The 12000-nt window shown below is 33.2% G+C and overlaps 1 protein-coding gene across 1 annotated transcript; it reads right to left on the bottom strand.

Moving 5' to 3' along the window:
* Positions 1 to 3515: 3515 nt before the first annotated feature.
* Positions 3516 to 10639, bottom strand: LOC125843690 (double-stranded RNA-binding protein 2). Its single transcript, XM_049522864.1, has 3 exons — positions 10024 to 10639; positions 6147 to 6366; positions 3516 to 4468 (listed from the first exon to the last, which is right to left on the bottom strand). The coding sequence occupies exons 1-3, from the start codon at positions 10267 to 10269 to the stop codon at positions 3705 to 3707; spliced, it is 1230 nt and encodes a 409-aa protein (XP_049378821.1). The 5' UTR covers positions 10270 to 10639; the 3' UTR covers positions 3516 to 3704.
* Between the last annotated feature and the right edge of the window lie 1361 nt (positions 10640 to 12000).

Here is a 12000-nt window from a genome sequence, read left to right as displayed (position 1 = left end):
AACATTCTTCCACTTTGTCCCCCTTCTTTTCNCCCCCCCCCAATTAATCTTTATCACAATTTATACATATAATTCAAATTTCGAAAGTCAAATAGTTTAATCTTTGATAGTAGAATCAAGACTGGAAAATTTGAAATGAAATTTACATATTTGGAAATTACAGAGGGCGAGTGACCTACCAGACGAAGGCAACCGAGGAAAGATACTATAAGCCACAGTAATCAACATTTCAGAATTTCTAAAAGATATATGAAAATATTATAGTAAAGGAAAGATTTGTTTGAATTTCAAAATTCGAAAGGTGTCAGATATATTGAGTAGGAGGGATTATTTATTTATTTTTTAAAAAAATATTTGTAATGGGTGGAGGGTTCACATCTTTACTTTTGCCAAGAGCCATTCCTTTTCTCATAGAAAAGGAATAAAATCCAGTGCTTCCTTAATTCCTTTTCGGGCCCCACTATGGTCCAATCAAAGTCCTCACCTTTAAGTGGGCCCAATTCTATCTGGGCCTATAAATGGGCCCATCTTGCGTGAATCAATAGAATGCTGAGTTGGGTTGGTGTTGTTGAAGTGCAAATTTGGGCCCACCATTTACACATTGGATATGACATGCTTGTTTATCACACTATATATTTTGGCCATTCCGATGGACCCTCGATAATCTTATCCCTATCACGTGAAGGTAAAGATGTCATTTTTGATGAACCCTTGATAATAACAATACAATTATATATACTCAGTGGAATCTCATAGGTGGAGTCTGGAAGAATGAAGTAAATGCAGATCTTACCTCTATCTCGTGTTTGGTAAATAGGCTGTTTTTTTTCAATAAGTACCAATTTCGAAATCATATTCTAAAGTTTTATATGTGACTGAAATTCAGATATTTTTTGCTTAAATGCTCTAAGTAAAAACGACTCTAAACTTAATTCAACCATATGAAACTTTAGACATTTGTTTTAAAGTGGGTAAACTTGTAAATTTTTACACATTTGAAATATAACTTAAACGGTGATCTCAACATTGGCTAGATGTGAACTACGTCCATTCTCATACCCTATTAATTTTCGTAAGAATAACATTCACTAACCACTTTTTGATTATGTCATTATATTAAATCACAAACTTCACGAGTAAAACTCTACGATAATATTCTAAAATTGTACTTCTGAAATTGAAATTCACTAAAAATAGCATTTACTGACCACTTTTTGATTATGTTATTGATTGAATCAAAAACTTCATGAGAAAAACTCTACGATAATATTCTGAAATTTTACTTGTGAAACTGAAAATCAATAATAATAACTATTTTAAAATTATAAGAACTAAAAAGTGATCAATTTATAAAATTTACCTTCCGACCATAAAGCTTAAGTCCACTAACCATTAAATATGGGGTAAAGAGATCAGGTAAGGATCTTTTTGTTAGAAAAAATATCATTTGTCCCTTATTGACTTATTGTTATATTATTATAATTATATATAATAAAGTTTTTTTAAAGGGATCATATACCAATTTTATATTATTTCACTCATATCGTTTGAAGTTTTAGATTGAATGCTTAAATTCTTTTAGTGATAAAGTTGTACTGAGTTTTTTTAATGATAATTTTTTCTTATATATTTTACTGTTCTAGGCTTCTCTCTCAGAATTTATAGGCGCTGAAAGATATTAAGAATATATCGCTTATTCTCTTTTGATTGTGTCAAAGGTTGTAAAAATAAAATTATAAAGATTCTAAATTACATACTCATTATTTTTTAAAATAATAATAACTTGAATTGAATATTCATATTCTCACTTTTTTTTTTATTTATAAAAATACAAATTTGAATCTTTTACATTTATGGTGATGAGATGAAATTGCAATTATTATAGTGACCATTATATTGGTTTTGGGATCCATGAGGAAAAAGACATTTTGTAGTGTTTCATGTAGTGTTACCTAAGATTTTAATACCTTGACAGATGTCACTCTATTAGAGGTGGCTGTAGTATGGGAGCCCATGCATAACAATCTTACACACAAGTTTCGGGTTCGAGCCTTTACGCAAATTTAAATTTAGTTGAGCCTCAATACAAGTACAATACACCGAGTGAAAACAAACAAACAAAAGTATAGCAATCATAAAAAAGTTTCAGCCATGTTTAAATGAAAGAATATTTTGATCAAATTTTCCCTATACACTAGAATACAACTCTATTTGAAGTTTCCATTAATCAATTAAATACATTACAAGGACTCGATTAAATTTGGATTCACATCATGAAGTCCCACAGTAAGGGTGAAATGCTTCCTCATAAAAGCGACTTTGTAGTCCATACCCAACAATTTTGATTCTTTGAACTCGAGAGTTCTGATTAAGAATGAAGGAGTATTGTCCACAAGTGACAAATGGATGATAAATTTGAAGGACAAGAAGTAGTTTCATACATAATAAATGAAGAACACAACTCAATTACCAAATGAGTATTCTCATGGTTCAATCATAAAAATGGTCCAATTTTTTTTAAAAATGTTTCCTATATTATTGTTACAAGGACAATAGAAGTTTTGATTAAATATTGGACAAATGTTGCAATATATAGGGGTCCATAGACCATACATTGCTTCTGTTTGAATTTAATAGCCAAAGAATTTATTGCTACTGAACCATAATGTACTGTGCTATCTTTCTAGGTTTGTGTTAGAAGATTTAGACAGAGTCACATTTGATTAATAGGATGTTGTTCTATCCTTTATTTGACTAAGTAGGGTGAAAAATTTATGACTTGTTCTTTGATTTAAATGTTTGGTTTTGTAATATTACGAGAGTACTTCAGAAACAGTCTCTCTACTTTCACGGGGTAGTGATAAGATCTATGTACACTCCAGTAAGTTCTTGTTGTTGGTGGTGGTTTTGTGGTTCTACAGGGTTTGCTAGTAAGGTAGTAAGTGATTTGAAGTTTTCGAGCTCGAAATTGAACCCAAAGCTCTGTAATTATGTTCAATACTGAAAGGGTGTATTGGTGCAACAATAAAAGTTATTGTCATGTAGTTAAGAGGTCATAAGTTCAAATAATCATCAAAACAATCTCTAAGAGAAATGCAAAGTATCTTGTTACGTAAGGGGAGCTTTGACATAACGATAAAAGTTGTTGTTATGTGATCAAAGAGGTTATGAGTTAAGTGTTCATATCATGAAAATAGGTTCTAGTAAAATGCAAGGTAAAGTTGTATATAATTAATCTACCTTCATAAGGTCTAAACATCACCCTCCTCGGACCTTACCTGTGGGTTTACACTGTATCTCTGTTGTTGTTGTATCGTAGCTGCATCAAATATGAGTTTGGATAATGGAACAACATATGCAGTGTAATCCCACGAGTGAATTCTGAAAAAGGGTGGATCGCATGCAGACCTTACCCCTAAGAGGTTCCCAGTAGGCCCTCGGCACAACACAGCATGGAACAACATGCACAAGAAATAGAAAGGAACATTGAAATAGGAAAGGGAACAAAAGAAAGCAAAATTATACTAGTAGATACAGAAATGTTAACATAGATATCAATAGCTTAACTATGTCCAAAGTTACTATCATTCTCTGAACTTCCCAAGCATTTCATTTCCCTTTGTTTGTTCAAGCACCAAGCACTAAAAGAAGACAACAAAAATGTTTGACATAGGTATTGGTAGATTCAAAGGACCAAGCCACTGTCATAAACTGAGCTCCTCCAAGCACTTCATTGCCGTTGATTCATCAACCTCAGTGCCAGCATTGGTCCCAGTTTCCTTGGGCTGAACTAAGGGCCTGCTTGGAGCAGTTGTAGCTCGTGCCACAGTTTCCTCAGGTTGAGCTGATGGCCTGCTTAGTGTAGTAGTAGCATGTGCCACAGTTTCCTTTTTGACTGGTGGAGCAGCATATACCGGGATAGCCTGCCTAATACAGACAGGTGGTGCAACTCGAACTGGTCGGGCCTGCATCATTTGAGCTGGGCATCCGGTAGATTGTGGACGAGGTGGTGCAGAGAAAACTGGCACGGCTGTTCTAATTGTAACAGGCGGAGCAATACCATGGTAAGGTGTCCTAGTATATTGTCTTACTGGCATATATGGAGCAGGAGATATCCGGGTGGAAACTGTGCGGCCTTCTGATGAGGAAGTTTGTGATTGGGGCAGCGGCTGTGATAATGAGGAATGGCTGTCATTTATTGTCGTGGAGGACGATCTGTAACGATTAACTGTTTTCGGGCAGATTAAGGGGAGTATTTTGGATGTCGTGACTGCAGGACGCTGTGGACTTGATGGTCGAGGAGATGGAATTGGAAACTTCTTCTGGAATGGTATTGGAACCTTGCCGGATTTGGCCATTTCTAACTGTTCCTTCAAACGGTAATTCAGTAAGGCTCTTGCTATTCTGATCTGTTCCTGCTCGTCGTTGTTCTCCAGTTCAGATGATAAACTGGCATCTTGCTGTGCCACTGTAAAGAAACAAACCTTTTATTGCCCGCGAAACTTGTTCCACATTTTCAGAAAGAAGCAATTATGTAAATATATTTATAATATGAAGTAGCATAATGAGGAGCTAAAGGAAGTTTGTACTAACAAGGAATCATCAGAAACAGAACACATTTCCATGATGGATGAGCCAACCAGAAGCTCTTAAGTTCTGATAGGCGGGTCGAAAAAGCAACATGATCTTAAAGACGAAAATGTAAAGTGAGGTGGCATTTGGATTTTCATTTAGGTTTAGATGTTGAAAAGTAATTTCGGGTAAAGTGTTTGGATTAGTTTAAGCATAAATGTATCAAGAAAATTTGCGCTGGTTTAGTGTGAAGATCTGTCTTTGGATGTTTATGCATCCCAGTCTGATTCCCAGTCAAATATGTTTAAACCATAAGGCCAGAATGTACAACAACAACAACATACCCAATGTGATCCCACAAGTGGGGTCAGAGAAGGGTAGAGTGTACGTAGACCTTACACCACCTTGTAAAGATAGAATGTACAGTTCCCGCTTTTATATTTTTGGTAAATGTTTATTTTCATCAATACTCCTTAAGCCAAAAAACACTACCATCCTTTCAGGATTAACCTGAATCTCACAAATTATTCTATATATCAAATGAGCATGAGAATATGAGCTATAAGCAATAGGCTGTAGATGCAACAGTATAAGCTGCTCATCCGATGAGCTAGAGAATTTTCTTGCGGGCAAGAGGTGAACGGATAAGACTCTACATGAAAGGTTTGGTGGGAATAAAGGAAATAAACTAGTTGCCTTCTGTATTGACCTTTTTGTATCCACCCCCCTCCCCCCTCCACCTTTTTTTCCCAATTCTTGTTGAAATTTTCAATCGAAAATCAGACTGAGCAAGTTAACACTAGCTAAGAATCAGATGACTGCATGTATTACAAGGAAAAGGAAACTGTGCCGCAGCTTTAAATGGAAAAACTCACGTATTCTAGCATCTCAGTATCTAACACAAACAAAATTCACGTTGCTTACTAAGGTAATTGATAAGAATCTTTTAAATAGTTCATCTTATTATCTATCCCAGGCCTGATTGACAATTAGAATACTACTTTCTTTCTTTCTTTCCCTTGTCCTATTTCTTCTACATTAACATATTGTGTGCAAAGGTTACAGTGGCTAAACCTCCAAAAGACGAAGGAGAACGATACTGAAGTATTTGAATATATAAAAATTAGCAGTGACATATACAGAACCTTTTCCTCTCCAATCGCTGATACTTACAAGTTACAGATACTGTATACACTTGTAATAAAAGGGCATCCAGGTACACAAAGCATCCTGCATTCATGCAGGGTGCGGGGAAGGGTCTCCCCAAGGGGGGTGTGATGTAATGTAGGCAGTCTGCTTTGACACAAGAATGAGCGGCTCAATACACAGCTCAAATCCGTGACCTATTGGTCACACAGAGACAATCATATACCCTAGCAATACAGAACATAAAGAGACCGCAGCAAAGACATATTGTTTCCGGAATAAAAAGGAGCAACACGTATGAACCTACTACCACACAAATTCCGTGCACCGTTACACAGATTATGAGCAGCATATGCAGAACATATTGACTATAAAACTCTGCGCAATTACTCAAAGTAAATATTATCTTGAAGGAGTGGGAGCCTTACATTGTTTCAACGATGACCAAGCTGCCAGGGCAGCGTTCTTCTCAGCTTGCTTTTTGTTCTTGGCAGGTTCACCAGTAAATGTGATTCCAGCCAATTCTACCGTTCCTGTAAACACGGGTTGGTGGCCAAGTCCTGACCGATAGGTTGTGTACTGAGGCAAAGGAGCTCCGACTCTTTGCGCTATCTCTTGCAACAGATTTTTATAGACGCCTGTTTCATCCTACAATTGAGTTCATCCAACAAAGAAAACAACAGAACTTCAGCAATGTCATCAAACCAGTGACTTATAGTCATCACGAGAAATTAGTGACTTATACAATGAATAATTCATCGTACAAACAATGCTGCAGTATAGGGTGTGTTTGGTACTGAGGAAAAAAACATTTTGCTGAAAATGTTTTTCAATTTTTTCGTGCTTGGTTGATCAAAACTTTTTGAACATTTTCTCAATGAAAACTATTTCCTTGAAAATGAGGAAAATAACAAGTTCTACAAGTACCATTCCACATTTATTGTGTCCTCCCCACCACCCCGCACCTGCACCCCCACCCATCTCCTGTAGTGATTGTCTAAGATTATATACATATGCATTTAGGATAATACTTTTTTGCTTACATACTGAATACAGGCCCACTTATTTTCCTGTAAAACATTTTCCAGGATCCCTTGAGATACCGAATCTCTACATAACTAGTATGTGATCCAAATCAATTTGCAGGAGTATGCTCAATGAGGTGGAAAAACAGAGTGAATAATTTTTCTACACCAAAAACTTTCACTAGCCTCAAGTTAAATTAGTATCTGTCAAGAATCACCATATCAAAGTAACTGTTCATTTAAATAGTCTCACATAGAATGAAGCATATGCCAATTTTATACTTCCTTTGTTTCAATTTGGTTGTTGTACTTTTCTTTATCATTTGTTTCGAAAAGAATGTTGTTTCCTAATTGGCAACTCTTACATATCAACATCACACGTAGACATGTTTAAAATCACAAGATTAAAGGACATTTTGGTACATTACACATATTTAGTTAAAGATACCACAAGATTCAAAAGTCTTTATTTATTTTCTTAAATTCCGTACCAAGTTAAACTAAGACAAACAAATTAAAACAGAATGAGTATGACATTTATGGAAGAAACCTCACGGAAGTGGACAGTCACATGCAGATGCTTCTTCCAAGATATATAGGGAGACAAATGCCAAAAATATGAAGCTTAGCTAAATACTTTTTCTCCAATTGTCATGCTGAACCAAATACCTTATACTTAGGGGGGCGTTTGATCATAAAAATAGTTGCATTTGGCCATGAATAGAAATTGAATTTGTTTTTAAATTTTTGTGAGTAATTTGGAGTGGAAAAATAAGAAGCAAAAACGGCTTTTTGGTGTAGTTAAATTCCGGAATTTTATGTCCAAACATGATTTATGGAGTTCAACTCCAGAAAAAAATAAAAAAACAAAAGAGTCATGGTCAAACTCCCCCTTAAAACCCAATATTATTATTATTATTATTATTATGTCATATACTTACCCTCAATATTATAAATTATATGACTGAGCAAGAGTTCACACACATGATAAAAGTCAACAATGCCCATGTGTTCAGTCTCTGTCATGCTCCATAAATATAGAAGCAATTCTAGATTCAAATTAATTAACCTCTGAACTTCCACACATGTGCCAAACTCAAAGTTTGCCACATTCATCTTTTTTAATAAAGGTAGTGACCGGGGCAGCTTGCGACACCTTGACTATTCAAACACGTACCTAAGCACACAATATAGAGGCGGATCAAGAATTTAAACTTTATGAATTCAGAATTCTAGGATGGCAACCTCAAGTGCTATTTCTTGTACGTATTTAAAGAATTTTGTAGTACATGATTTGGGCTAAAACTACTAGATTCAGTCATCATGAATGCTACCTCCGCCCCTGCATGCAATGGGTAACTACATCCACTAAGAATTAGACAGATGAGCTAAGTAACTTTGTCCATCAAAATTCGGACAGACGGGAAGAAATCACCTGAGCTTAGACAGTTGCCCCGAATGCCACCACCACTTTCTTATAAGTGTGGTGGCAGACGCAACTTGCAACACCTCAAGTATCCGACTAAGTACCTATTACTTCCTATCAACACATGTAACAGATAACGATGTCCATCAATATTTAGGTAGATGAGAGGAAATCACCCCGAGCATACGCGGTTTGTCACATTCATTAACCCAATGCAATAATACTTATTTCAACAAGTTAATCAAGTAGAATATAAATTAATTAGTAGGAACTCAGTAATTTTTAATCATGTCTTAATCACATAACCTCTTCAAAAAATATTAATTATTTCATAATTTATATCTATTAAACACAATTCAAATGTTGACTGATTCCTACTACCCAATTTGACAGGTCTTATCTACAATTTCCACACTTATTTATTATGGGTCTTTAATAATAAAATAAATACTGTAAGGTAGGTAGCAAAATTTAATATGCAAAATCACTTGGGATAAAAAATAAAAATAAATTAAAACTTCTAAATATATATATAATAATTAATTACTAAAATACCCTCATTTAAGGAAATTAATTATCAAAACAGTACAAGAAGACCCAAAACAGCTGTTATGCAAATGTATAAAGACGAGAAAATCCATATTAATTATGGTCCCTCCAAGAAACTTCCCATTAGAATTTCTTTTTTTCTTTTTCCCACTACATTCAATTACCCAACTTTTCTAAATAAAAAATAAATAAAAATATCACCTACATTTTAACAAGTACATTGGTAAATTTACACCAAACAAAGTAATTTAATTTCGTAGTTAACAATATACCAAACAAAGTAATTTAATTTCGTAGTTAACAATTAAAGTGATAATATTTATATAATTCTCTTTAGGATGGTCGAATTATATAAATTTTGATTAATATTTTAAAATATATTTACTCATTAAATTGACATGAGAAAAATTAAAAAATTGTGACACTTTTTCTTTTATAGGCGATCTAAAAAAGAATGTCACCTTACTATAATTAAAAACAATTAAATTTTAAAATTCTCCTTTTTACCCCTGCTGAAATGATTAAACGATTATCTCAGATCACAAGTTTCAAAATTATTTTTTTTTTCTTAAATACCTTTGTCCCTAATAACTTGTTCACTTTTTCTTTTTCAGTTGTTCCTAAATACTTGTCCATTTTGACAAATCAAAAAGAACAAAAAAAATTTACTTATTATTCCATCAATTAATTATTTTAAAAAATGTAGAACTTCTTAAAATCTTATGTTTTTAATTCATCCACTTCATAATTAATATGGATAAAATGATAAACTCACTATATCCATCACTGTATTTTAATAGATGTGTCAATTCAAAAATGAACAAGTAATTAGGGACAGAGACAGTACCATATCAAGTCGTAAAATGTAATGGAGAAGTAATACTTATCTTATAATTGTTTAGTATTTAAACTTTAATTCGTAAAATATTGAGTTAATCTATCCAATTTAGTCACTAAAAATAATCAATTTAACTCTCGTAAAGTCAAACATGACATTACAAGCAAATGTGTGTGCTTGGTTTCGATTTAGTCGGCACTCAATGCGAATATCTAAAACTAGGACAAAGGACATTTTGGTCATTTCAATACCATTAGTTTCCCCAACTAACCTCATAAACCGGAGTCATTAATTCCGGTCCAGAGCTCGAAAAAGGACGATAGTGCGCACATTAACACAGTCAACACGTACGGCGCACATTAGCAACACTCCGGCGGAGAAGAACAGCAAAAATGCCGCCGGAACCCTAACGGTACAGCAATAAAAGACGAAAATAAATATATACAAATATATATATATATACTTACAAGTATACGTGCAGCTAGAGAGTGAGAAGGACCACGGTTAGATAAGGCGTTAAGTGCAACTTCAGCGGCGGCGTGTTCAGCTTGCCGGAGTGTTGAGCAGTAATGAGGGCTCTCAAAACTCTCGCCGTTAAAGTTAACGACGGCCTTAAAGCGCGGCGCGTGATCAGGACCTTCTCTTATACATACATAAGAGGGCAAATTGAAACAGCTCCTCTGTGCTAACTCCTGTAACTGGTTCTTGTACATCTCTATCCCTAAATACAGAAATGGATAAATGGGTCGGGTTTATCGATGAAAATGGGTAAATGGGTCGGAACAATTTCTGGTTTCAGATGGGTTTTTGATGTAGTATGAGATAGCTAAACATGGCTGAAAATGGGTAAATGGGTCGGATTTTTTTGGGGATTTTGGGGTTTTTCAGATGGGTTTTTGATGAAGATATGTGAGATAGACAAACATGGCTGAATTTTGTGATATGAATGTTGAAATTTTGGTGAAAGATGAATGAAAGAGAAAAGAAGAAGAAGAAGATGAAGAAGTATTAATGAAAGAGATAACAAAAGCTTTGAATTTTAGTGGGGGAAGAATTAATGGTCTTCTTTAGTTATTGTAAGCTTTTTGGTTCTACCAAAGTCAGGAATAATAATGAGGGTAAATGGATCGCAGTGGAATGAATAAGATTGTTTTATCGTACATTTTTGAAGTAAAAATTTGGAAATTTGAGTTTTTTATGTTGGGATTTTAAAATTTTAAAGTTGGGTTTAGACATGTATATTGTTAGGAAAAAGTTTAAAGTTTTGCAAGTAAAAGCTTCAAACATTACAAAATTGACTTTTGAAAATATTTGAAGATTAGATTTTTCGATCAAATTTCATGATTCGATATTTGAAGATTGACTTGAACTCTATATGATGTGGTAAAACTCGAATTCAACATCTTATTCGATAACAATGAGATTCGAAATTCAACGTCTTACTTGATTTGTGATGGATATTTAAATATCATTTTGAATATAAAACGATATTGTAATAAGCAAATGAGCTTCAAATTATATTTTTGTTGAACTATTAGAAGTCAATGTCTTAACTGATGACGATGAGATTTGAATTCACAATCTTACTCTATTATGATGGATGTTAAAAAATTGTTCTGAACATAAACGATATTACAATAAGCAAATGAGTTTCAAATTATGATATGAATTTAAATTCATCAAATTCGAAAAAAATAAAAATAAGATAATACTTCCTATGTTTCATATTAGTTGATAATTATACTAAAAAATAGTTATCTCAAATTAGTTGATCACCTTATTAAATCAACAAAATATTAATTAAAATTTTCATATACTCCTATTATCCTTTCAATTAATTCATTTTAAAAGTGTTCATTATTTATAAAATTAGTTTTTAAATGGTGAATTAGTAAAAAAAAAATTATTTATAATTTCTTAAATACCGTGTAAAATAAAAAGTAATGAACTAATATAAGACGTAGACAATACAACTCTCTATGTCCTATAATAGTTGTCAACTATTGACTTAGCACACATCTTAAGAAACAATAAATAATAGAAGTAATACTACTATTTTATTCTTTGACTTTATTAAACTTAATGTTTTGAGAGATGCGTTAGATAATAAATAGTACTCCCTTTATCCTAATTAATGTGACTTACTTTTATTTTTAGTCGAATGACACATTTGTATATTAAGTAACAATTAATTATAAAATATTTATTTTACCCTTGATAAATTGATTTATAGCCACACAAATTTCTATTATTTATTTTGGATCATAAATTTTAGAAGTCTTTCTTTCTTTCTTAAACTCTGTGCCGAGTCAAACTATTTTACATAAAATGAGACGGAATGAATATTTAATAAAATAAATATAAAAAATAAATTATCTCTTAATTTTCTAAACTAAATAAATACTATTGAAAAACTATTTTTAATATATCGAACAGGTTCGATT

Source organism: Solanum stenotomum, chromosome 11, assembly GCF_019186545.1.
Source record: "Solanum stenotomum isolate F172 chromosome 11, ASM1918654v1, whole genome shotgun sequence".
Lineage (NCBI taxonomy): Eukaryota > Viridiplantae > Streptophyta > Magnoliopsida > Solanales > Solanaceae > Solanum > Solanum stenotomum.
Note: the sequence above shows the minus strand (reverse complement) of the source record. Positions and strands in the feature narration are given on the sequence as shown.

Coding starts and splice junctions, on each gene's coding strand:
- LOC125843690 (XM_049522864.1), bottom strand. CDS start 10,269: ATGTACAAGAACCAGTTACAGGAGTTAGCACAGAGGAGCTGTTTCAAT. Junction 6,367..10,023: donor CTCTAGCTGCACGTATACTT/GTAAGTATATAT, acceptor ACTCAATTGTAG/GATGAAACAGGCGTCTATAA. Junction 4,469..6,146: donor TTGGTCATCGTTGAAACAAT/GTAAGGCTCCCA, acceptor GTTTCTTTACAG/TGGCACAGCAAGATGCCAGT.